Source organism: Aspergillus candidus (assembly GCF_002847045.1).
Source record: "Aspergillus candidus strain CBS 102.13 unplaced genomic scaffold BDW47scaffold_17, whole genome shotgun sequence".
Classification (NCBI taxonomy): domain Eukaryota; kingdom Fungi; phylum Ascomycota; class Eurotiomycetes; order Eurotiales; family Aspergillaceae; genus Aspergillus; species Aspergillus candidus.
Window position 1 is genome coordinate 393,999 of NW_020194022.1, and position 25,520 is coordinate 419,518.

Consider the following 25,520-nt stretch of genomic DNA (forward strand, 5'->3'; position numbering starts at 1 on the left):
AGATAAAAGACCCGGGAGAGCATATTTCGGCCGCCATGGAGCTCGCAAGGCTTGCAGACACGTACGAGATCAATGGATTAAAAACTACAGTGGCCCAAGACATCAGGAACGTCATAAAACACAACCCTCATCCAATGACCAGAGAGTATTGTCGACATGTTGATAACAACACTTATTATCTCACACATGATCATATTGAATCAGCGACCTTTTTGCCTCGAGGGCATCCAGTGCGAAGTGTTCTGGCTGCAGCATCTGTTGAAGGCTTTCTTCGAGACAAAGATCACAAGTTCTGCGAAGAGGCTCAGGCCTACCCTTCTTTCGGAGCTGACCTTCTCCAAGAGACAAGGCTTGCATTAAATAAGGTGGAGCCCCGTGGGACTGTCACCTTTGAAGATCCTATCAGCGGAGAAAGATCATACCTAAGATAGGACGTATACTGAGAGTTAGCCGATTGCATGAATATATTCTTTTCTCATGGAAGTGCTCGTGTATACAAGACCAGTAACATTGACATCTAAGAAACGTAGCTCCTGGCAAAGTCAAGCTGTCGAAAACCCAAGGTTGGTAAGATATGCCGAGGACCTGCCATCGTACTGTAGACCAGATTCTTCCTGTATTAAAGTAGTCCATCATGGCGTCGAGAATATACACCTTCTTTGGTGGTGTTATAAAGATTGAACCCGGACTCTTCACTTCCCTGGCAATCGCACCTACTAAAGACATGTCTCTTGAGTTTTATCCCGTGACCACAGACGCATATTAGACGTTTGGCTATATGTTACGCATATTTTCTAAACAGGTAGAATCTTTGCAATCAGAGTATGTACAATAGGAGTAGATAGATAGATAGGTAAGTACTAAGTATACTCCACAATCAGACACCACATTAATCAATCTCTACCTCTTTTTAAAGGCAGAATAACCTAGTAGACATAATTTTCAATCCAAAGGTAGGTATATTCTACACCCACCTCCGCCTTATCAAGTCCACAAATACTTCGTATTTAGTATCTACCCACCTACCTACCTACCTAATTGAATAGTGCAAAATCGTATACAACCTTGTCAGAGTAGTCCCCCCTGCCCCACAAAACTGATATATATTGACTCCGCAAAATACGGAGCAGGTGGATGTCTATGCCGTGATAGGCGCGTTTCATGTTAGCTGATGCTAATCGCTTCGTATAGAGTACAGTTACGAAGATGATTGGTTGGTTGGGAAGACCGGTGGATGATCTCCCTCTCAGAGCTTCGTCCCTTCGCCTCTCTGCCTGGTCTAGATGATTGTGTTTTCTTGGTCTGGTTTTGTCTAATTGGTGTTTTGGGGAGTTTGTTTAGTCCAATATAGCAAGGTGGGTAGTTGGTATATAGTATCAGCCTGCGTATATCTATAAATCTAAACATCAACTAGTAAATGAATAGCTGTTTACTATATTTAGATGAATGAATGGATGGGAAAAAATCTCATGTCATCATTATCACCGTTCGTAACCCCAGCGCTTTTATGTACATTATTATTGTCTCAACCCCATGACGTGCACGAAAAAAAAATAAAAATGAAAATGAAAGTAAAAAAGCGAGATAGAGAAAGTCAGAAGAAAGAGAAGAAGAAGAGAAGCAAAGAAGTCAAAGAGACAATAGAAGAATCAATAAAATAATCATGAATACATCGTCTCATCACCCCCATAAGCATACCCAATCTCAACCTTCGACCCCACAACACTACTCAAACAATCCTCCAGCTCGAAATCCTCCATAACTGCACCGAACCCATAGCACCGCACCTTGGTGCTGAGCGTTTCGACAACGATCTTGATATCGTCGCGGGTCAGCCGGTGGTACAGCTCGTGGTTCTTGAGACACTGGAGCGCCATGATCGGCGTGATCTGCCCCTCCACGACGAGCTGGCGGCTGAGGTTGAGGAGCGTTGCGAGGTTGACGTGGGGGAGGTCGTAGGTCTTGTGCGGGTAGGCCTGTTCGGGCGTTGTGTTGCTGATGTAGCTGGGGGGTGGGCATGTGGCCATCAATGCGTGCCCTGAGAATGGCATGTCTTCGTCGTCGGCTTCTGTTACGGATCGTCGGCAGAGGTAATCTGTGTGTTCGCGACACGGAGATTCCAGGCTGGGGTGTAGAGGTTAGCAGCATGCATGAGGGGTTGTCCCGTAGCCCCGAGGGGAGGGAAAGGGAGGATCCCTACGTCAAGACGAAATCGACTTGGAGCTGGTTGTCCAGCTCGAAGATCCCGTCGGGATTAGCCGGTGTGCGGCTTTTCGGCGCTATCCGGTCGAGCGTGGCTAGGGCGTCGCAGGGTGCTGCGTTGTACGCTTGAACGCCGGGGATCGGGTTCTGCGTCGGTGACACTTCCACATGTTCCGGTCCGATTGCGTTCGTGTGCGGACTGACGCTCGACGACATGGAGACGGTGGTCGGCGGGGTCGTGTACAAGTTGTCGTTCGATAAGGGCGCGGCAGACGGCTGCGACGTGATGCTGCCGCTGAACGGACTGGAGTTGAAGACGGGGGTCGTATTTCGCGGGCGTTCGGCCTTGCGGCGTTCCAGCTCGGCCTCGTAGTGGACGCCCTGGGCGACGAGCATCTCCTTCAGGATGCTGTTCTCGTCGGACAAGGACTGCACCATCTCACGGTGCTGGTGAACCGTGAGGTTGGCGGCGGAGATCTCGTGGGTGTAGGCCTCCCGCAAGCGGGATACCTCGGTCTCTAGCGATCGGATGTACTGTTCCTTGCGTTCGCGGTGGGTCCTGCGGTCGCCCCCCGTTGGCGTCTGCCCTCGTGCACGCACCTGTCGCAAGGGACGGGTCACCTACCTCTGCGCCTGACGATTCAGCTCTTGCCGCCGGGTCAAAGCGGGTCGACTATCGGGTTTGGGACCCCGTCGCTTGGCCGGTTGACCCTCTATCGGGGGTACGTTAGCATGTTGCAAATATGAACGGTGAAAGTCTCAGATCACCCACCTCGATTGTTTTTCTTCACCCCGTTGTTGCCGCTGGCACCCCCACCCCCACCACCGAAAAATTTGAAGAACTCCGCTCCCAAGGAATTCGTTCGCGTGCTCCCTTGGGATATCTGCCCTGCAAATTGGTCAGCACGGGGACGGATAGGTATGTGCAGTAAAAACATGTGTAAGACAAGTGAGGAATCGTGGATGCAATCAACTTGCTCTCCCATCCATCTCCGGCGGCGTGTTATCCTCAGAATTGCTGGATGATTGTGCCCATGTCACAATTAGAACAGCCGCTCAACCACCCACGGTCCCTCGAACCGGGCGTTTGCACCAATCCAGATACCAATATCCATATTTCACATTGTTGAGCGGCCCGCAAGTCTACCATTCTTAAACCCCGAAGACTCGCAAGTAGAAGGATAGCACCATAGACACCAACCGGGATCTCAACTCACCATTCATATCCACTTGTTGGGGAATGCTCTGTCGGTTCGCAACGTCGTGTTCCATGGGCATGACAACCCCGTTCATCGTCGCCATGATCGTCTATGGCGGGCCAAAGTAGTCAACCCTCGGTAGTTGTAGTATTGCGACCGGTGGATATCGAGGAAGGAGGGATCGAAGATGCAACGCAAAGGCAGCGGACGAAGGCGGTAGACTTATTTACGTCCAGGTCATCGACGTTCAACTACCTAGACCACGGTCGGGGCGAGCGAGGAATTGACTGACTCGGTCGCAGGCGAGTAGAGTGGATTCGATTCGTCGTGCGCACGCGGTTTTGGCCGTTGAAGGGACGGGACCCGTCGAGTTAGACCGATATACTACCTTTCTAACTCACGTACCGGCTGGGCGGATCGGTCTCCCCGATGGTTCGTTCCCAATGAGGAATGGAGCTGCAGGTGAACACGAACTCTGGATTAGAGGGAAACGGTGTGATGTGGTGGAAATCGTGAGAGTCTGTAGGTGATGGGAGTGGTAGAACTGGGATGGGTGAGGTGATGGATAGAAGTAAGTAGGAGAAGGAGGGAGAGAAGGAGAAAGGAATGTTGGAGAATAGCGAGAGGGGGGGAAGATCCAGGACGGTGTGTTGGGACAAGAACAGTCAACCTAGTCCAGTCGTCGCTGTTATAATAATCAGTGTAGGAGGAGTACTCCGTAGAACTAAGTGGATCGATCGATGCCGGTCTAATTCGGGTCCATTATAATATAAATAAATAGAGACCATATTATATTTTATTTTAGAATATAATATCAAGACAAAAGAAAACCTGATAGATAAAACAAGATAGGTAAATCTAGACACCAACAGATCGAGAATACGGAGTCCAATCCGCACATCCACTCCCACATGCACACGCACTATCCACCTCCGATGAAGAAGACAACAAACCATCTCTTGTTCCTGTTCCTGTTCCTGTTCCTGAACGGACCAGCTGGGGGTTTGTGCCAAGGCGCTTTAACGACGAATAAGGCCGAACCCCGTCCCGCGTTGAATAACCATTGTTTCTTGCTGGATGGGGTCTATAAATCAGTCAAGAATCATGATCACTGATCAAACTAAAAAAATCCCAAGGCATCCAGAATCGAGAATGAGAATGAAGTATCAGAATCAAATCAGCAGACAGTCACGACACATCGAATCCGTCTTTATTCGCCAGTTGCTCCGACAGGGTGCAATGATTGGCGCTGCTCATTCCCAGCCGCAAAAGCAAAGAATGCATCCGCCCGTGTGGCCATCCACTCGCCTCCCTTTTCTTTCTCCCCTTCTCGGCTGCTGATTTTAATATATCTGTAATAATAATCAAAAATCAAAGAATCTTCTTGATGGTTGACAGTGGGTATCGTCTGGTCCAGGACAGGTCGAGGGGCTTGTAGATTTTTTTGGGCGGACTCCTGGAGCAGATGAGCGACAGGAAAGTCGGAAATTTCTAGATTCTGTCCTTTTAATTTATCGACATGTTGAATCGTCACCTGTGATTCGATTTCCCATTCCGATCGAGTGGTGATGGCTGAAACTAGGCTGAGGATCGCAATCCTCACGCCCAGCGATGGTCCCAGACCGGGTGAGATCGACGCACCGTTGACCCTGTCCGTGGTGGCTGCGAGGCTGGTCACTGGTCCAGTGGTCATCGCGGAGACACAGCGGGATAGGACAGCACTTGACATCTCAGACTTGGTCATTCCGAGTAGTTTCTTGAAGGATTCAGCAGTGTAACGTGAAGAATCCAGGATCGTCCCCGATGGGACTCAAGGTTGACACAAGAAGTATCCCCGTTTCCTAAAAAAGCACATCGGTACGATTGGACTGGTCAATCTGGTGGACGCGGACCACACCCTCTTGTCGTGGATGTTTCGATGGAACGAGACCGAGACCCATCACGCCGCCGGTCGGGCCATTGAACACTCAGCGGGGAGGTCGCTAGAATCACCCAGGATGGGGCTAGTTCGACACGGTCATCGGTAGTGGCTCTGATCCACCAACGCTCGATGGGGCATACCCTGGGTCGGTCCAGGCTGGCTGGCTGGCTGAAAACTATAGTATAATGCCAGATATAGACATGGACGAGGAATCATCCGTATTACCCTTCCGGTCGTAGCTTCGTCTCCCACTGCACTCACAGAGATACCCTTTCGCTGTCCCTTGAAGGAGAGGTACGGTTGGCAGTACCACCACGCGCAAACCATGCACCGGCGTCCGACGTGATACAGAGCACAACCTCTTTCCTTTCATCTGCCGAGCTCCAGGGACGACATTCTGGCCAGTAATCGTGTTCCGATCGTATCGTCGTCCAACATCAAGGGGCACGAAACCCCTGTCGCATCGGGCCAGGGATTAAATTGGGATCCGTCGCTGGTTCTCCGGCAGGACAGTGTAACAAAGGGCCATTCCGCCCGTTCATTTCCCTCCCACACCACTAACGTGGGAATGACGTCGCGCTCGACACATTAAATTCCATTTCATCCCACAAGGGGCTCATTGTTGACTGGTCGATTGATACTCAACTTGATTGGTTCAAAACCGATGTCACTCGACTGGTCAGAGTGGATCATTGCCAGAACATACTTAGGAGGATACGAAATCGTCCTGGCCCATACTTCACGTCGACTCCCTTCCCAAACACACAACATGGTGGGGACTGGGGAGAAAGGAGAAGGACGACAGGGATGGGGCGCCACGATCCCGTTGGAATGTGAATGTGACTTTGTCTTCCTGCCCAGCCAGCCAGAACCACGATCACATCCGAGACATATTTCAAGATTCGAGGTGATCGGATCATCCAGGAAGAAGTCCAAACGATGGATGAGCTGGACTGATTGGCTGCCTTGAAGCCTTCCGATGAACTATTGAGGCCGCGATCCACCGCCTAAGGCAGCCTCGGGCTCCACCTTTACCCGATTGGGCGATCCCATGACTCGCTGCCATCCACGTCGTTTGTCTGGTTTGCATTCTTTCTCTTCACCATCATCTCCATCATATGGTATCACACCACAGCATGATCGCCCGGTAATGCACGTCACTCCGCTTCCCCCCATGAACGCTTAATCGATCCCGGATGGATCCTTTCTCCGAGGTGCTCGTCCACATCTCCGCTCCCAGCGGAGTCGCCGACGATGCTCGCTATCGCGCCCAAGTCGACGCCATCCTCGGTTTTCAGTGCGTCTCACGTCAGGCCGTCATCAACTCCGCAGGTTCAAACGAGGATACCCAGGACAACGGTGATCAGAGGAATCCTCATCCCGGGATCCAGTCCCCAGAGCACCATGCAGCGGACTCTCTCAACAGCAGTCTAGTCAGCGTTATCCCGGACTCGCAGCCATCACAGGGCCCGCCTCTGAAACGTCCCCGGATACATCCACCATCACCATCACCAGCCTCACTCCCAGGAGGAGCCCCAGGAAACCCAGGGAACCCAGGAGACCCCGAAGAAACAGGGAACCCCCCACAACCAAGCACCAGCTCACCCCGGACCCATCACCGACAACAATCACCACCACCACCACCATCCACACAAAAACAAGAAACAGAAATAACCCTCCCCCTCCAAATCCACCCCCCAAACCCACCCCCCTCAACATCCCCCTTCACAACACACATCACCCCAACCCTATCAATGCTCATCACGCGCCTCAAATCCCCCCGCACCTACACCCCCATTCACCAAACGCGCGCCCTCACCAACCTCGAACGCGGGCACTGGACAGTTCCTATCAATCTCATCACTACTACCACCACCACTCCCCCCTCACCCTCACCAAACCCGGAGAATAAACCCCAGGATTTATCCCCCAACACATGGCCTACACCCCTCTTCACCCGCTTCTGGACCTTCCTCTCGGATTTCATCTGTGAAGGGCGTGCTGGATGGGGCGTGTGGTGTTCTCTTGAAGCTGACACCACCACCACCACCAACAAAAACAGTAACAATGAAGGCCAAGATCCGCATCCTCAACAATCCCCCAAAGAAGAAGAATCAAAAGAAGAACACAAACTAACCCATCCCACCCAACCCACAACCCTAAAGATCTACGCATGGGGCGAAACCGCCGAACACATCTACCTCCTGCTCTTCTTAGCGAGTGAGCGCCGTATTCGCCGCATGGGTGCGCGCTGGCGCGATAGTCGGGATGAGGTTGTTATTGTTATGTAGCCTTGTTTAACTATACATGTAGTATTTGGTTTTGTACATATGTGTATACTTGAGATCATCTACTGGATGAATGAATGAATGAATGATGAATGATGGTTGATGAATAATGAAGGAAACTACAACGGAGAATGAATAGAAGTATCAAGTATGATTTGCACTTTCCATTGGAGAAATGAACTTTAATACAGCCTGGCAATGTGTGGATTGGATCTACGCCAAAAGGGACAGCGCCGGTTGATCGAAAAAAGAAAAAAAAAAAAATAGAGAGGTAAAGAATACATGTGAGCAGTCAGTTTGTGTAGTAGGAGTACAGAGTACATGAGAACGACCTGAGATGAGAACAAAAAAAAGAAAAAAAGAAAATTGATGTAATGATTAGAACAAGAGTGACGTGTTGTACGGCTCAGATAAACACCACGCCTCGAGATGAGATGGAAAGAGAAAGTTAAAAAAAAAAAAAAGGAAAAGAAAGCAAATTTTGCCAACGATGCAATGCCTAAGTCGAGAAAAGGTTGTGCCAATTCAAAAGATTTGAGAGCCGGTCTCCCAGCAGCAGATGAAATCCAGGTGAAGACTAATAGTTCAATTCACCACTCCCCGCTCCCCCAACCGCATCGAGATCCTCGTAGCTTTTAAGGCTGCGGCCTTGCACCGCTTCGCGAGGTCCCATGCCCTGCTGGGCACCGCCTGCCCCCATGGCATCCGGGAAGCCACCCGCAGCCACCATCGCAGCTGCCGGGTGTCCGGGAGGGATGTATGGAGCAGTAGGGTTGGGCGGGAGACGACCCGCACCGCCGTACATGTGACCCATGCCGCGGACCGGACTCAAACGACCACTGCCGGCGCCGGAACGGTGGCCGCGTCGGTCATAAGGGCCCATCCGCGTATGACGACCGCCTCCGCGGCGCATAACGCCCGGTTGGTGAAGGCCAGGGTGGTCACCGCCGACCATCCCGTTCGAGCCCCAGGGCTGGCCTCCAACTCCAATGAGACTAGGGAATCCAGCCCCAGGCATACCTTGCATCCCGGGTGCAACCCCAGGACCCCCGCTGAGGTACGGCGGCATGGACGACAAGCTAAACCCGCGAGGGGTGCCGGTTTGATTGTGGCCGGTGTGGAGGGGGAAATGACCGTTGCTGTTCGCGTCCGACCGCGAGGGTGCAATACGGGCGGGGTCGAGAACGTAGGCATTCACCAGGGTCAACTGTAAGGCAGTCAGCAAGGGCTCTCTGATCACGGACATAGATCGAATCGACTTACATCACTTTTAATGGTGTTATACCACTCCGCGTGCCGCTTCTCCACGTGCTTCTCCCAAAAGTGCTCAGCCTTGAACAGTTTGTTGCACTCGGGCACCTTGCAGCGGAACTTCGAATCATCCTCTTGCTTGACGAATTTGGCCAACTCCTCCTGGAGTGCTTCCTCCACGGGCTTGCCGCCGAGTTTGCGAATATCCACGTTCTCCGGCTCGAGGATCTGCAAAAGCTTGTCTTCGAATGTCCGCACCCAGTTAAACGCACGCTGAAGCTGCTGCTCCGTCTTGGAGCTGAATTTCTGGGACTTCTTCTCCTCCGCGGGCGCTGGCGGTTCCTCCCCGTCCTCACTGGGCTCCTTCTTCTTGACGGGGAATGACTCGCCAAGAGCACTGGCCCGGGCCACGGCTTTCGATTGGGTAGTGAGCCCAGCGCGCGGGCGACGCAGATGACCACCGGGGCATTTACGAGTCAGCTCGTGAACGGAGTCGCTCTCGAAGACGCAGAAGAAGCAGAAATTGTAGACTCGGCGAAGATATTCTACCAGGAGGTCCAACTTCTTCTTTTTAGCCAAAAGCTCTTCATCGTCAACGTCGTCATCCTCCCATCCTTCCTGTTCTTCGCCTTCTTCGGCCTCACCCTCGTCCATGTCATCCGCGTCAAAGTCCGACTTCCGTTTCTTGACACTGACAGGCCCAGTCACGGGGGGTTGCAGCCACCCCTTCCCGCGCAACTCCTCGACGCGCTCGTCGATCTTAGTCGTACCTTCGGCGTTCCACATCTCGGCATCCAGCGTCGAGGCCAAACGCCGTGCCAGCTCGAGGTCCCGTCCGATACGTTCCGGTGCCGAGAAGAGGTCCCAAAGGGCCTTTTTGCGCGGCTGCGACGGGGGCACATGGACACCCACATGGCAAACAAAATCCCCATGGACGGGATCGTGGATGGTCTTGTCGTTGATCGCTTCCAGTGCCTTGTCAGCAACGCTGGCATTTCCAGAACCCTGAGTCACGTCGTGCTCCATCTCCTCGCCCTCCTCTTCCCGGCCATCGCCCCGTTCGACGACTGGAGCATCTGCGGCGGGGTGGAGCATGATCCAACCCATGCGATGATATTTCTTGGAGGGATTCGGGTCGCTGAGGCTCAACCACTTGAATCCGCCATCCTGCTCGCCGAGATGTTCTTTACAGAAGTCTTCAATCTTGTCGCGGCTGACATTGGGTGCTAAAGTCTTTATGAGAAGGGCGGGCTGAGACAAGGCTTCGTCGCGCAGCTCGCCACCCCGGGCCGGAAGCAAGTCCAAAACACCCAGGGTCTCGCCGACTGCGGTTGTCTCGCCTTCTTCCTTCTCGATCACGCCGCCCGCACCGTCGCTTTCGTTTTTGTAGATACCTTCCAAAGTGAACTCGTCGAACAAGCCACTCTCCAGGTCGCGCTCCCACTGCTGATAAGCACCAACGCGGAAGTCCATCGTGCGCCGGCGAAGAGGCTCCCTCACCTCGGGAACGTACCGTTCTTTGAACCACTCCTCGGTCCGATGGTGGTGCACAAACGTCCTCGCCATCTTAACCTGCAGGTCCACCTTGTACTTGTCGTAAGCGGCCTGTATCTGGGCGCGTTCCCTTTCTCGATCCTCACGCGACTCGCGTTCACCCTTGACGCGATCTGATGGACGACGCCCGCCATGTTTTGCCCGTTCCTTTTCTTCCTTGATCGATTGTTCCGCTCTCCACCACTCGGCGAACCAATTGAATCCAACTTGGAATTCCAGGCCCAACGGGTTGGGAAGGGGGTTCGTGGGAATCGGCCGCCTGCCCGAGTCTTGGCCAGGAACGTATCGGTCGATATTAGACACAGTCGGAGAAGGGGCACGGCGACGATCTTCGCGCTCTCGCAGAGCGGTCTCGCGAGATGCGGCGTAATAATCATCGCGGTTTCCACGGCGGTCAGAAGGTTCGTAACGGTCGATCATAACGGGTGAGCGAGAACGGGGACGGCCTCGGCGACGGTCTTGCGAGACTACAGATTCCACAGTTTAGCGACCGCGACTTTCACCCATAACGTCCCGAGAAACCCGACGAGTGGTAACCTACCAGGCGACCGACGTCTGTACGAGTCCACGGGAGCTCTAGCCACGTAGGAGTCCGCCTCGCGGCTCCTGCCCGGAGACCCATAACTCTCATAGGAATCCATGTTGCGGAACCAGAATCACGACAGCAATCAACGGGTATGGGTTCTTGGTCCCAGCTTGGGCTCGAAACGGTGAGACTGGAAGAGTCGCGTCGAAGCGGAACGGATATGTGGAGCAGGTAGATACCGGCGACGCAAGCTAAGAACCGAAATCACCAACATTAGAGCAAATCATATTATGTCAGGGGCAGGGCATCTTGGAGGTTGACGAAGGGCAATGAAGGACGGAATTTGATGAACGAAGATGGAAGAAGGTCGGCGCCTGGAAGAAGGCAAAAGAGAGACAAGGCATGTTGGATAGAGAATGACAAGAATGAGTCGGTTGATCAAAGGAAAATAAAAGACGCACGCTCACGCGAGCAGAGGAGAGAAGAGATAGTAGAAGGAAGGTGTGAAAAAAGAAAAGAGGGAGAAAGCGTTGATGTATGTAAGACGAGACAATAGCACGAGGCGTCTCGAGACTCGATGGTGGCGCGACAATGCAATTGACAGACAACGAGAAGTGGGATGAAGAGCAGAAACAAGAGAGCGCAAGCTTTCAGGTTCGGTTTTGATAGGAATAGAATCTTCAGAGACGAAGAGATTGAAAGAACCAGGTAAAAGAAATGAGCAGGGAAAGGGGGCAGGGGAATATGAGAGGCGGAAGGATGGGGGGAAAGTTCAAAGAGAGAAAGGACAGCAAGGCAGGCGACCTACAAGAAGCCTTTTAAGTAAAAAGTGATATTGGTGTGTGATTCAGGCCTGGCAGCGCATCCAATCCGATAGCCTCCAGAAGGAAGAGAGGAAAAACGCGCCTTGGATAAGGAAGGCCAGGAGCAAGGTTGCGATACAAAGAGAGGGAAGAGAGAAGAAAAGAAGAAGAGAAGAAGAGGATGGAGAGAGTTGAGCTGGAGATGGCCGGGATAGGTGGAGCCGCCACTAGGCTGGATCGGGTTAGCGCCTGCATCGGCGCGCGATGCTGACTCAGGCGCGTCTGTTTGCAACTACCAACTACAGGATACGAGATGAGAGCATCGAGCAAAAGTACGTCCTGATATTTATACATAACTAACAGGGGAATCATCCGTTGGAAATCACACATGGAGAGAAGGAAATAAGAGGGGGAGAAGAAGACGAGGAAAAATAAAAGAGGTGAAAGGAAACCAAAGGAAATTGCTCATCCTCAACACGGGATCACAAGATCCTCGCCCGACCACGTAAGTTTCAAACGCAAGCCCAGAGTCGTTGTCCAGACCATCAGGAGAAACGCCGAGGGCACTCATAGTCCGAGGTCCCAAGGTGTACCAGGGGAAGGATACCCTGGTTCCAAACCCAGGGTTCAAGGGCCAGAGGCATGAGCTCAGCAAGCCAGCCCGACCAACTTACTAGAGGGACATAGGGAGAGACCGGAACCCCCCCGAGACTTTGGCTGGAAGGCATCTCAAGGCATAAGTGGACCGCCCCAAACACCGTAGGCCCAAATCCCAAGCTCCGTACGCTCAGATCCGAGTGCGGAAGGATTTTACCACTGACGGGGGCCCCTGTCTAGACCGGGTCCACCATCCCAAACAAAAGGAGCAACGAGATCAAATCATAGAGAAGGGGTCGATATTGAACAAGAGTCATGCGGTCTCCATGGCAGCGCCAGCCACTGTAAATCAGGCTTGTGCCATAGTGACCGGTATGAGTGATACAACGGTCCATGGATGAAGGCCGATAGGTGGGAGTTCGTTGGTATGAAGCAGGATTCTACCGAGGGCAGGAAATGTTCAAGGAGCTCCCATCGACGGCACCGTCCGGGCGGCATGGCGTACCGTGGGGGCAAGGCTTTCAAGTGAACACGCAATCAGGACAGTCATTGTAGGACCCCCAATTTCAACAACATAGACATCAGAAGGAGAAACCAAAGGAAAACTTCGTACCAGCATAACCGTATAGACAGACATAAATGCAAGAGGCGCAGAAAAACGTAAGCGTGCGACAACACAAAGAACAAGAACAAAGCCGTCGTAGATCCATACCACACATCGCTTGCTCCAGAATAAGAAAAACACGGGTTTGAGAAAGCACAAAAAGGGGAATTCCAACATCGCGTCGATCCGTAAAAACCATCATCAATAGATACGAAGAAAAAGAAGACAAGAGGGAACAGAAACCAAAGATAACCAAAAAGAAAAAAAAAAGGGTAAAGGCAACGCGGACGAGTAACCCTCACGATAAAGATACGGAACGGAAAAGAGAAACTGCTCAACTCTCCTCGTCGGAGGCCTCTGCAGACTCCTCGCTGTCCTCCGCCTTGCCAGTCTTGGTCTTCTTCACGGGCGTGGCGTTTTCATCATTGAGATGACTTGACTTGCGCTTCTGCGCCGAGGGAGGGTTCTCCCCAGACCCCTTGGTCGCGCCCACGTCCACGTTCTCTTGGTCCATGGATTGACCGCCCTTTTTCTCCAGGGCGGCCACTTCATCGGCCGTCAGGAATCGACCACCGGGGCCACGCGGTCGCCGCATCGCGTGATTGTGACGCGACTCGTGCAGGTATGGCTTACGGCCCTTGGACGTCAGTCTCAACTGCTCTTCCAGTTTCTGTCGCGCAACACGTCTCTTTAAGATGCGGTGGAATTGCTTAGCGTTGACGTAAAGCGGCGATTCCTCTGCGGCGCCCGCGACCAACTCCGGAGAAGGCTGACTTTGCTGGACCGGGGCCGGGGGCGGGGGCCCCATGGCGGGCGGCCCGGAAGGCCGAGTCACGTGGGCCATCACCGGCTGGGAATTCGGCACGTGTGGGCTGCCAACGTGGCTCATGCGACGCTGCTGCAATTGGGCGCCCTGGCCCATCGGTACCTGAGAACCCATCGGGGGCATCTGACCAGGCATTGGAGGGGACCGAGGGTTGCGGTCCTTGACCGGAACACCTCCCATGCGGGGAGATCCCCTCGGTCCTTGTGGAACCTGCCCAGTCATGGAGTCTTGGTGGAGCGGGTAAAACTGGCCCGAGGCGGCAGCGGTCGCCATGGCAGCGGCTTGCGTCGGCGAGATGCCATACTGTTGGGGGATGGCGGCGGCGACGCCGTACGACTGAGGGAAGTTCATCTGCGGATGTACCGCGCCGGGCGCATTTTGCGGGGGCTGATAATGCGACTGCGACGGAACAATGGGGGATGTCTGATGCGTCGGGTGGGCGGGTTGCATATGAGCTTGCGGATTTGTGGGAGAAGCCATCGATCCGACGGCTGAGCCTGGATTCTGCGGTCCGGCCTGGTATGGGGCGGCAATGTGAGAGGGGCCGTGGGGGTGCTGGCCATGAGGCTGTTGGTATTGCGGGGGGTACTCCATTCTGATGTCGCGGTGGTCCTTGCCAGCACGCGTTCAGTACACAAAGTTGATTGGATAAGGTCGGCGAACTGGAATGTGAAGATCAGAACCAATGGCGATGGCGGGAAGAGCAACTGTCTGGTTGGTAGTAGTGATTGACAGTAGGCCAGGAAACGGTCAATGGAAATGATAGGGCGTGGAAGCGCTTTGCCTTGAGACGATCACGGTTGCGCGCAAACCAGCAGACGACCGCAAAGATCGTTAAGGGGCTGACGCCGATGATTCGACGACTTGAATGCGAAAGGCTGCAGGCGCTCGAAATAGTGTCAGGGCGGAGTGCAGCGCCAACCGGTCACTGGATTGAAAGTGGGGTCAGACGGGGTAAGGGCGCTTGCACCGGAGCGGTTACCTGGGGCGGTGTTTCGCTGGTTCACCGGGTCTTCACCTGTTAGCGACTAGAAAATTCACTGGGCCAAAAGAAAAGACTGAGCGCTCGTTTGCTGAATTGCTTCGAACGACTCCTTCCGGAGGATCTGAGTCTTTTGTGGGTATGCTGTTCTTGACGTCCACTTCGGAGTGTAACGTGGTTGGGCTCTGATGCAGCGGACCAGGGTGCCCTCGACAGAACGGCACTTGATGCGTTGTCAGAGAAAGCGCAGCCTCTCTTGACTAAGACAAGCAACAAGCTATCACCAGGTGCGCGCAAGTTGGGGCGACAAAAAAAAATAAACAATCGAAAAATCGGAACACGAGCTACGCAGTGTATTTGAGATAACAACTGGCAGGCTATCGATCTCCAGACGTTCTGATCCTAAACAAGTAGGACTGATCGGCCACACCTATATCGGAAGGCGACGGCGCAACAGCGCGATATGAGGCGGTGCTAAGCGACGTAGTCTGCCTAGTTCTTCAAGTCCAGGCGAACGAAGATATTCTCGCTCAGAAGTCCCCAGAACGATAATGCGACCGCGAAATTGGTGTCGGAGGACGCCTAATGGGGCCTCACAGGGCTAATTTGGCTACAGAAGTCTATCAGCAACATCCTCGTAACTGACCAAGACATGTTGGTCTTGGAATTGTGTGCTGTCATGACGAAGTGGAGGGGTAATGCCAAAGGTGGCGGGGGAGGGGAAAGACGAAAGCGTGGCTGTTTAGTTTGTCTTTCCTTATTTTTATTTTTTTATTTTTTTTCTCTCTTTTTTTTTCTCTTTTTTCCATGTTTTTTCAAGGCTGGAGAGGGGGGTGGTGTATGCGTTGGCAAGCGCGAGAATGACGATGCAGCGGGCAACATACCTTGTCGAAATGCGACGTATTAACCACTGCATACAAGAGTCACACGTCGTTCTTCACGCGCAGGAAATATAGAGCAATCGAGAAATTAATGATGTCCCTGCAGACAGTTCGTATAGTTTGCAACGAGATCAAACTAGAGCCCTGTATGATATGGGGGAATGCTGTCAGTCAACCGACATCTCAAGTAAATAAAGGTTGACGCGTGCTGATTGGGCCATTGGTGGCGGGGAACGGACAGCCGGAAGACGCGACCATGATGCAATAGATCCAATACAGGAACCAAAGGACCATGGACTCGTGGTCAAGGCTTCCTGCAATCCCTTTTTGCGCACATGCGACATCAACTCGGAGGATTGTTTTGGGATGATCAGGTGGGTGCAGCAAGATTGAAGATGGGGGAGGATCGCATGTCGCGCAGCGTGACGGACCGCGGTCCTAGGCCAAGAGAACCAAAACAACACGGTCGGATTTTGTTGTGGAAGGGGGAAACAAAGAGACCATGCGAGGGGGGAGGGGGGGGAGGGGCCATGGATTACCTGATGATCGATCTGAGATGGAGGCAGTAAAGTTCCCAACAGTCAATGCAGAACATGCAAGCAACGCGATGATTTGACGACTTGGGGGGAGACTTGTCACGGGGAATGGACGAAGAGTCGAGAGCTTCTGCCAACGAGAAGGCGGGTAGCGCGAGAGCGGTGGACGTTCTGTCGCTGATGTCAGTCCCGGGCCGGGTTGATCCGTGAACGAGTCGGGCACACGCGAATCACAACAAAAGCGCAAAATGAAGAGGGGCGAATTCGATCTGATTTGTGGAGCGTCCACCAGGGTACAACGATGCAATCAAGAAACCGCAGATCCAATGACACAAAACAAAATACGATCGAATGGCTATCAGGATGTATATGATGGAGATTTGGTTGGTGCAAGGTCAACACCTGATGCTGGTCACAAAGCCAACGAGAGGGTCGAAGAGGGGAGAATGTGGGCAACCCACGGGGGGGGAACAGATGAAAGAGTAATTCGATTTGTCGGAGGTTTGCCTCGGACAAGGACAGAGTAACGGGATTGGGTAAAGGGGAAATGAGGTGTTCAATCATGAATGAAAACCAAACGACCAACTGTTGAGCAAGGGGCAAGCAATGGGGATGGGATGAGTGGTTGACGTACCTAGAAGAGGGGGGAGGAATACCACACCCGTGGATGCTGGAAAATGGAGTGGAAATAAAATGAATAAAATCAAGATAAATCTGAATCAATCAAGATAAAAATCAGATAAAAATGAATCAATCGAAATAAAATAGATCAGATAAATCAACGGCAGAAAAACATACAATATCAAATCAATAAAAATAAATCAATGAAAAATAAATAAATAATAGATGTAATGGAGAGTGATCAATCACGAGGGGGAACAAGAACACAGGTGGATGGGGGGAGAAAAGGTGGACAGGAAAAAAGCACGATTGATTGGATTGCACAACAAGGGAGGATCAGAGATCTGAAGCCAACTTGTGCGGGTAGCGAGTAGGAAAAAAAAGAAAAGAGGACCAGACCAATAGGTTTGTGTGCGGGCAGGACTGTCCAACGTATCTTATTCTTAGGAAGGTCGTTGGAGGCTTGGATGACCAACGAGAAGAGGCAGAGAGTGAAAGGCGCAGCGACGAGAAGGGGCGGGCGATGGGGCATTTGTACCGGACGCGCTGAGAGGATAGCTCACTGGCTCGGCCTCTCGTTTAGCGGTAGAGGCGGCGAGGGAATCAGACCAACCGCTGCCAGTGACAGTCCTGTCCGTATTGACCCCGGGGTCTGCCCCACTTGGGGTCAAAAACCAGTTGTTACCAGGTAAGATTTCCAGGTGAGGTCAAAACACACACACATATGAGATTGAGAGAAGGCTGGGCCGGTATTGTATGGTCATAGAACCGTGTATCGAGTATTGGTATTTATCAGCGTCAGCCATCTCATTGAGGAACTTTCTCCGTCGGAGCATGATAGGTATAGTCTAGTTTTCGTTTTAGTTTTTTTATTCGGTTTTTAGTTTGTTAGTTTCTTTTGATTTTTCTATGTATTTGTCGATAGATTTGTTGGCCTGAGCTTTCTGACACTGTTCTTTCCCTCTTTTCATTACTTTCAAGGTCTAACGTTTTAGTGGCCCAAAAAGCCGGCTTTCCCGAGTGTTTGGTCTGCCCCCCAGCACCCCATTACGGACCAAGATTTTCCACCACATTCCGTCACCCATTCTTACCATGATTGTGTATCATCAACTGCTGTTTGGAGTCATCGTTTTTATTTTTATTTTGTTATCTTTATCCCTAATGTCCAGTTTTATTCAGATATAAAATCATGTACGCAGCCTTACGGGCGTGCATGAGCCACAAAGTTAGACATCCAGACGAAGTAACCTCAGACGTATTTAATATGGACTCGGTATCAACTTGGTTTGATTACTGTACTCCGTACGACATGGTTCCATCGAGGGCTCGTCGGATCTCAGGAAACCCGTGACCCGCCCAGCACCTCGGTAACATGTCTTGAATTAGGAAGTCTTATGGGTCAAAATATATCTGATCATCCAAGTGCGAACCATTGCTAGAGATCGTAGATATCAGTCCACTGTCTATACACTCAATCCTAAAATTGCTTCATTCCAGAATAAAAGTCCTCGTTATGCTTTGGAGGCCCCAGCTAGCCTTGGCAGGCCTTTGCTTGGGGGCTAAAACAGAAATGGAAAAAAAAGGAAACAACGAGTAAGGCCGTGAACGAATCCTGTCGGGAATAGATTATTCGGCGAACTAAACTCGTCACGTTCTCCTGGCCTAGATTTTGTGTCTGATAATCAGCTAATAGCACCCTGCATGGTCTCTTCCTTTGTGCGCTGGATGCAGTAGCTCTGGATTATTATTATCTTTATTTCCTGCCCCCTTAAATTCCCTCAGATGGTGCCTGGGCACATTCTGTGATTTTTCTTGCTTATCACACCAGTTCTAGGGTCTTTATTTCTTTCCCCCCCCCCCTCCCGCCTTACTCTGCAGAGTCCTAATGCGAGGCTCTGGGGTAATGGTCCAAGACGCGTGATGTGGGATACTCGACAGCAGCCGCTGCTGATATATAACACATCCGTGACATCATGGGATCATGGACCGAGGATCCGAAGAAACTTCCTTACTACAAACAGTTTCTCCTATTTCCCAACATACCGTATATAGTAAAGTGAATGACTATCAAACTGAAAAAGAAACCTTAATGAGGCATGCTATCACAATTGTCCATCGTGGGCCGGACTTAGGAAGATTAGGCGCCGATTGCATCCCCACCACGTGTGGAAGCTTGACCGCTCTGTGACTGATGTGCCCCAGGCGGCATCGTGGGACCATTCCAGACTCGACGAAATACAGTCCCACCTACAGCTACAAAACAGGTGATAGTTAGGTATATTTTATTTATCCACCCCCGGAGCACAGCAGCATGATCTCATGCAAGGTTATGCCAAGTCCTCTCAGTCGGCATCGTAAGAGAGAAAAGAGCACCGTCATATTCTTCTCATGCCTTTGGCGATGCAGCGCAGACTAAAATATTACCGTCAGGTATTGTACGCAGGGAACGGACAAAGAAAAGAAAAAGCTAGGGCCCACCTGACGTCAGGTTGAACATGGTTTTCTCCACCTCACCGCTCTTCGATGATTGCATGGAGTTTTCCCGAGCGGCTGGGGTTATCCTCTATGAAACATGGGTTTCTGCTGGGATGCTCGTCCATACAACCCGTATGGGGTATATGGGGTATTCTCATGTACGAAATGGCCGAGTATGCCTTGTGAATCTCAGTCTATGCAGCCGACTGTTGACAGAATGCTGTCGAGTATCAGCCGGGCTTGTGCTCTTCATCCAGCTTCTAAAAATCGCACAAGATGAGATAGAGCCCAGTAAAGACGGAGATTGAGATCACCAACTGTCCGGTCGTGGATTGACTTTCATCCCCTCTAACCTCTGTATGCGCGTCCCAACTTGGACATACAGCAGACGGTCTACTAGAGTTGTACAAAACCCCAACCTTGCAACTTTGGAAATGACTGTGACATGCTCGCTCCGATAGATATTAAGAGTGCGACAATGCTCTGAGTGGCGCGTCCCACGACACGCCAGCCAGGCTCCCGTCATTTCATCCCATATAGGCGGAGTACGAGCCCACGAATGCCCACCTGGGACGAAGTGCAGCCATCACACATAGGAATCATTTCGGGACAGCGGTCCTCGGAGATCCAATAGCCGAGAGATCCAGTCATACAAAACCTTGGTCATACTCGAAGAAGTGGCCTCTCAGGGAGATGATTGGGCCAAGCCAAAGCTGTTCATATCTCGTGCACACGCGCGGCCATCATCTTGTCGATATTCAACCACCTGCATCCATATTTCAAAGGCTTATCCATTTCGCGGGAGGCGCTGCTGCCCTTCAACGGCTCGGATTGCATCCTTGATGACTATCCCGCGGAGACCACCGTGATACGCAACCGACAATCTCATTGTCTGATCAGGACTAAACGTACCAATTGTATCAGAGAACCAACTGGTAGATACCCAGAGTTATCATCTAGCTCCTGGGGATAGAAGGCCACATGCCGTCATCAAACGCGGGGAAGCTCCAGAGTAGCCTCATAACTGGCCCTCTGGTCGTCAGCTGGGGGAGCTGCGTACCGTATTGGCTGACGTGGCCTACCTCCGGGGTCCTAACTAACTCAAGACAGAAACCCGAATATTGCCAAGGGTAGGTCAAATGCATCTTACAACAATCGCTGCTCGTCATCTCCAGTACGACCACATCGTTTAGGCCATCCTCTGGGTCACCAGTCACGACAGCAGCTGCGCTTCGCCACGCGCAAAGATGACACCCCAATGGCATCACACTGCCTTGGAGGTTTCAGGCAAGGGGTGCTGTAAATGAGCAGGCTGATCTATCTGGGCCAGCAATGCCCAATGGGGACTGTGTATCGGCCTCCCACGGGATCTGGGAGCAGCGCGTTCGGTGTGAAGTCCGCTTCGTCGTGCTTTATTGGCGCTCAGACCCTGCGATGGGGCAGATGTCATTGTGCTTGATCTGCCTCGTGTCTTACTAGCTCGGCCTCGTCACTATCACGTCTGCAGGTGGTCTAGTGGATTCTCGCGTGGGTCCTGTCTAATTGATGCCGCTGTGATAGCCGGGCATGTTGATGGTATTTGCCATTGGACGGGGGGAGACAACGCCCCTTTCTTTTGGAGTACATCTCGGCCGTGTACCGTAGTGGCTCTACTCCATATAACTGTCTCAATATGACTGCGAAGCTCCTTTGCCCTAAGGTGCTGAATACTAAACATTGGCAATTCACTCTTTTCCCAGTTTTCCACTCACCTTTTATAGCTATTCCCTTTCACCCCGGTAAAATCCATACAAGCAACCATACACCCAAATATCAAATTCAAGAATATAGAACAATCCCTTTTTCTAATTCCCACCATTCAATCTCTTCTCTCCCAAAAAAAACAATAAAACCCCCAAACAAATGACCAACCCCATAACAATCCCAAAAGCCACAACGTCCCCCAGCAAAAACATCATCATCAACAACAGCAGTCCCCCAAAAGAACCAACAGCCCGACCAACCTCCCACCTTTTATCACCCACCTGACCCTAACAACGGGCAGTCTCATCTCAGCAGATTGGGCACCAAGCACCCAAGCCGCCCTACCGTCTCTACCCACATACCCAGGGTGATCACTTAGCTAACTGACTAACCCAGGCAGAGACCAAAAGCGTTTGCAGAGTTTCAAACACCCTATTGGCCACGTTGAGGGCAGGTAGAGTTAAGTTAACTTCGCGAGTCGGATCCTCACCGCTTGCTAAGCTACTTGGCTGGCGCTCACTGGAGTGAGGTGTAGCCAGCGGCCCACTTAGGGTTAGGTTGGGTGCCAGCTGTACGTGCAGTGCCTAGGTTGTGAGGGGCGTGTCACGATTGGTAGGATGTGGAATTGTGGCATCCTTCATATCATATATATCTAATATGTATATTTATCAATTTGTGAGGGTGTATATAGTCAATTATGATATTATTGTGCAAAGTCAGCAAAACACCCGTTGGTGGCTGGTCGGAATGCTCCGGACTGGTTTTGTCCACGTATAGGTAGGTATGTACATATATCAGGCAACTAACCCGCCTAGCCTGCCGACCTACATCTGGGGAAACAGTATCCACGTGTGTCGGCGGCATTAAAATACTTCAACTTTGGATGGATTTGGATTTCTGCAGTGTGGGCTGGAGTAGAGTGGCATTATCGCACCGCAGTATCCGCACTGAACCACAATGAACCTGCAGTGGTGTGGGTTTAGTAGCAGGGGATCAGAATCTATAATTAGCTATAACTAATTAGTTAGCTAGTTAAACAGGCCTTGATTACTAACATTATTTACTAGTTAGTAATTTAACGGCTAGAGAGATTCTGAGACTATGATTACAAGACCTGCATAGTCTAAAGCCTGGGTGTCTAGATATTTAGTACGAGGGGTCGAGGGCTCTGGTCCTATGATCCTGGCTATAGGTATAGGACTCCCAAACACAGGCCCTGTGCCACAAGCCCACTGACCAGGTTAGTGATTTAATACTACCTAGATATGAGCCTGTCTATCATATCAAATCACAGGTTAATTTTTCTAGATGCCTGAGGGCTCCGCCGGTCCTAAATCTTATGACATACTACTAGTGCGGTTATCAGTCCCTGCTGTGCCGGACTAGTAAACTATCTTCAACCAGGAGTCCCGCATGCCTTTGATCCACCCGGCATTCACACAATCCCATTGAGAATGACAACTTCTTTGCTTTGAACCAGTTCATCAAGCGCTGATAAATGCTAGCGAGTGTACTTCATCTTAAATCAATGTAAAAACCAAGGCCTGTGAGTCAGACATGCCACAGATGCAAAAAATCATTGAGGTCCTCCGTCCGGTTGTGTATGTGTAATCTTCGCCTGAACCGAATTAGTGGTCGCGTTGGGCGTAAAGGTAGCATCCTAGGGCAGAGGATACCTGTTCGTTCAAAATCTACTGTTGAACCGTCATGACGGCGTTAAAGATGCCACTTTTCAAAACCGACACTTTTGTCATAAATCTCACCACCTAAGTAGTACCACCTGCACCTTGTTTCCGTCAAAAATACAATCATCTTCCACATTCCATTACATCCATACCTTGGCTGGAAGAATTAGTCATCCATCAATCCGAGGCTCATAACTATTAAAAATCATACCCATAGAAAGTACCTTGACAATAAGCGGGCATGCAACGACAGATATCAGCTAACAGACCTCCATTCCACTAACATGCCGCCTCCGATCTCCACGCTGGGATTTAAAACAAAATCAGGTTGTCTGACATGCAAGTAGGTGCTGTTGATTTGCGATTTGCGAAGGGCATTCTCTAGATGGATGAACTGGCTAACACCATCCACCAGGAGTAAGAGCGGCCAGATGGCGCCCAAAGCATGTTCATCCCACTAATCTGCTGCCCTTTAGAAAGGCGAATTAAATGTGACGAGGCTAAGCCCCACTGTCGGAGATGCACTTCTACAGGTCGTAAGTGTGATGGCTACGGGTCTCCAGTTTACGACCATCGCGTTCGCCTGCCGTTGAATCTACCGCCTGTTCTGAAGCTCTCGGGAAGTGAACGCGAGAATCGCTGTTTCCAGTTCTTTTATGAGAGGACAGTGCCGTCATTGGCAGGTTATTGTGGCTCTGAGTTTTGGAGCCGATTTGTGCTGCAAGTCAGTCAGCATGAGAAGTCGATCTGGCATGCTTTGATCGCGTTGGGGTCATTACACGAAAATTTCGAAAACGACCAACAAATTCCGGGTCTATGGCTCTCTCGATACGGACAGGATAATTTTGCTCTTCAAGAATATGTGACTGCGATTAGGGCTCTCCTTCCTCCAACCGACTCGCACTCCCTTGAGAACACGGACTCCTCGAAACTGACAGTGGATGTTTTCTTGATATCATGCATGTTGTTCGCTTGTTTCGAGGTATGCTCGTTCGATTTTGTCTTGCGCTTGGCTGCGCTGACACGCTTAAGATTCTATCGAGCCACTATGACTCCGCTATAAGACATATCAGGAGTGGTATCAAGATCATGAATGAGGTTCACTGCGACCCTCGATCAGGCACATTCTGCCACCCGAGCCTCCGCTCGTCTACAGTGACCGCATTGGAAATGGATAGTTTGCGGAAAATGCTTGTTCGTCTGCAGGATCAAGCACTGACCCTCGTAAGGCCATTTGTCATCAGGTCACTGTCAAGACAAGACTAATTGGTGTAGACGCGCGAAGAAGTCGATATGCAACTGTCCCAGTCCGTGATGATAAGGGAAACTGACACCGAAATCCCCGAGGTCTTTCGCTCTATCGGCGAAGCACGCGATATATTCGAATATTACAGATGCAAGGCGGGTCGACAATTCCGTGCGTTGGATACCGCAGACTCTGACAATCTCACGGGCCTTCTGCATCACTATTCTCAACTTTTAGGTAAGCTGACCGTGGCGTTGAATAATTTCGAGCGCACTCGAGGTCCACTTCTTACCGCCAGAGACAAGACTGGATTAACCATCATCCGGATCTACCAAAAAATGCAATACATAGTTCTGGAATACGGCAAACTTGGAGTCTCAGACCAGAGGTCATGGGATAATTACAACCCTATATTTGAAGAAATCGTCACGCTTGCCGCTTCTGTGGTTGACAGCGCGCAAGGTATCGAATGTCTGTCTCTATCACCATCTCAACTGGCAGAGCTGTCTCAGAACGGTCGTTTAAAACCCTCTTTCTCCCTTGATATGGGCATCATCGCTCCGGTTTACAATGTTGCCACCCTATGCCGAGATCCTGTTATCCGTCGGAAGGCACTTTCTGTGCTTCGCTCGATGTCGCGACAAGAGGGTGTTTTCAATAGTCATGCTTGTGCCTTAGTTGCAGAGCAGGCAATCGCCATTGAAGAAAGGATGGCTTCGGGGATGGCATTGAACCATCAGAATGAGAGATCTCTCCTGATGCTCTTGCCCGGGACGAGGCCGTCCTGGCAAAGTGAAGCCACTGAAATTGCTCACAGCGACGAGGTTCCTGACTCGGCTCGTCTGACATACATCCACCCGACTATTAAGATTGCTGACAAAAATGTGTGTTTGACCATCGGTCAACAAGGCAAGCACATGGACATCCCTGTACCTGCATTGACTGCCATGCTGGACCTAGTAACATTGTGATGGGCTGGCCGGCGTACGCTTCGTTTCACCAACAGGAGCCATTAACAATATCACGACTGCCTCTTATCAGGTGGAGTGGAAGGTACGAGCTTGGACCATATGAAAACAGCCTCACTAGGTTTGACTGTTAAATCAAACCGTGATGTGCAATATATTCTCATGAGTATATATATGTCCAGCTCTATGAAAACGCCCAATAACAGAAGGCCCAATTGCAAACAAATCAAATCAACTCCCTTCCAACACCATACGCCATACTTGGGAGCACTCCTCAGACTGGCGAGTCCTTTTTGCGAGATCCATGGTATATCATCGCCAGGTTCCGCTGCCGAACTTGCCGCATGTATGCCATTTGTTCGTTTCCTGGGCCTTTGACAGCTTCTTCCTGCCCATCAAAGACGCTTCCGCCCATGAGGCGATGTATTGAGTATCCGATGAGAACAGAGCATAAACAACCGAGGATGATGAGGAAGACGATCGCGCTGCGAGAGATTTCCCATTCGCTGGAGGCCATGTTGCGGATAGACCGATGTGATGCAGGCGGGATCTGTGAGGGCTGTCAGGTGGGTTGCAAGGGTCTCGGGTCAAGGCACACACACCTGTCACTAT

General features: G+C 51.2%; 8 protein-coding genes across 8 annotated transcripts; 2 read left to right on the plus strand and 6 right to left on the minus strand.

Moving 5' to 3' along the window:
• Positions 1–1,451: 1,451 nt before the first annotated feature.
• flbB lies at positions 1,452–4,148 on the minus strand. Its single transcript, XM_024812341.1, has 5 exons — positions 3,420–4,148; positions 2,975–3,091; positions 2,828–2,915; positions 2,201–2,761; positions 1,452–2,124 (listed from the first exon to the last, which is right to left on the minus strand). The coding sequence occupies exons 1-5, from the start codon at positions 3,502–3,504 to the stop codon at positions 1,662–1,664; spliced, it is 1,314 nt and encodes a 437-aa protein (XP_024672907.1). The 5' UTR covers positions 3,505–4,148; the 3' UTR covers positions 1,452–1,661.
• Positions 4,149–4,287: 139 nt separating this feature from the next.
• On the minus strand, positions 4,288–5,857 carry BDW47DRAFT_104491 (uncharacterized protein). The gene has a single exon (XM_024812342.1). The coding sequence runs from the start codon at positions 5,143–5,145 to the stop codon at positions 4,612–4,614; it is 534 nt and encodes a 177-aa protein (XP_024672908.1). The 5' UTR covers positions 5,146–5,857; the 3' UTR covers positions 4,288–4,611.
• Positions 5,858–6,424: 567 nt separating this feature from the next.
• On the plus strand, positions 6,425–7,722 carry BDW47DRAFT_104492 (uncharacterized protein). Its single transcript, XM_024812343.1, has one exon. It carries the CDS (start codon positions 6,519–6,521, stop codon positions 7,611–7,613), a length of 1,095 nt encoding a protein of 364 aa, XP_024672909.1. The 5' UTR covers positions 6,425–6,518; the 3' UTR covers positions 7,614–7,722.
• Positions 7,723–8,187: 465 nt separating this feature from the next.
• BDW47DRAFT_117077 (putative arsenite resistance protein Ars2) lies at positions 8,188–10,835 on the minus strand (the record flags this gene model as incomplete). Its single annotated transcript, XM_024815030.1, has 2 exons — positions 8,188–8,817; positions 8,874–10,835. 2 exons carry the CDS (start codon positions 10,833–10,835, stop codon positions 8,188–8,190), a joined length of 2,592 nt encoding a protein of 863 aa, XP_024672910.1.
• A 2,172-nt stretch (positions 10,836–13,007) lies between these two features.
• On the minus strand, positions 13,008–14,502 carry hapB (transcription activator HAP2). Its single transcript, XM_024818451.1, has one exon. It carries the CDS (start codon positions 14,363–14,365, stop codon positions 13,280–13,282), a length of 1,086 nt encoding a protein of 361 aa, XP_024672911.1. The 5' UTR covers positions 14,366–14,502; the 3' UTR covers positions 13,008–13,279.
• A 1,255-nt stretch (positions 14,503–15,757) lies between these two features.
• On the minus strand, positions 15,758–16,195 carry BDW47DRAFT_104498 (uncharacterized protein; the record flags this gene model as incomplete). The annotated part of the gene is made up of 1 exon (XM_024812344.1): positions 15,758–16,195. A coding segment is annotated over exon 1 (173 nt), but the record flags the coding sequence as incomplete, so codon positions are not given.
• Positions 16,196–16,320: 125 nt separating this feature from the next.
• On the minus strand, positions 16,321–17,299 carry BDW47DRAFT_104499 (uncharacterized protein). Its single transcript, XM_024812345.1, has 2 exons — positions 17,191–17,299; positions 16,321–16,884 (listed from the first exon to the last, which is right to left on the minus strand). Exon 2 carries the CDS (start codon positions 16,732–16,734, stop codon positions 16,354–16,356), a length of 381 nt encoding a protein of 126 aa, XP_024672913.1. The 5' UTR covers positions 16,735–16,884; positions 17,191–17,299; the 3' UTR covers positions 16,321–16,353.
• A 6,120-nt stretch (positions 17,300–23,419) lies between these two features.
• BDW47DRAFT_21157 (uncharacterized protein) lies at positions 23,420–25,066 on the plus strand. Its single transcript, XM_024818453.1, has 3 exons — positions 23,420–23,676; positions 23,727–23,918; positions 23,970–25,066. Exons 1-3 carry the CDS (start codon positions 23,656–23,658, stop codon positions 24,909–24,911), a joined length of 1,155 nt encoding a protein of 384 aa, XP_024672914.1. The 5' UTR covers positions 23,420–23,655; the 3' UTR covers positions 24,912–25,066.
• Positions 25,067–25,520: the final 454 nt, after the last annotated feature.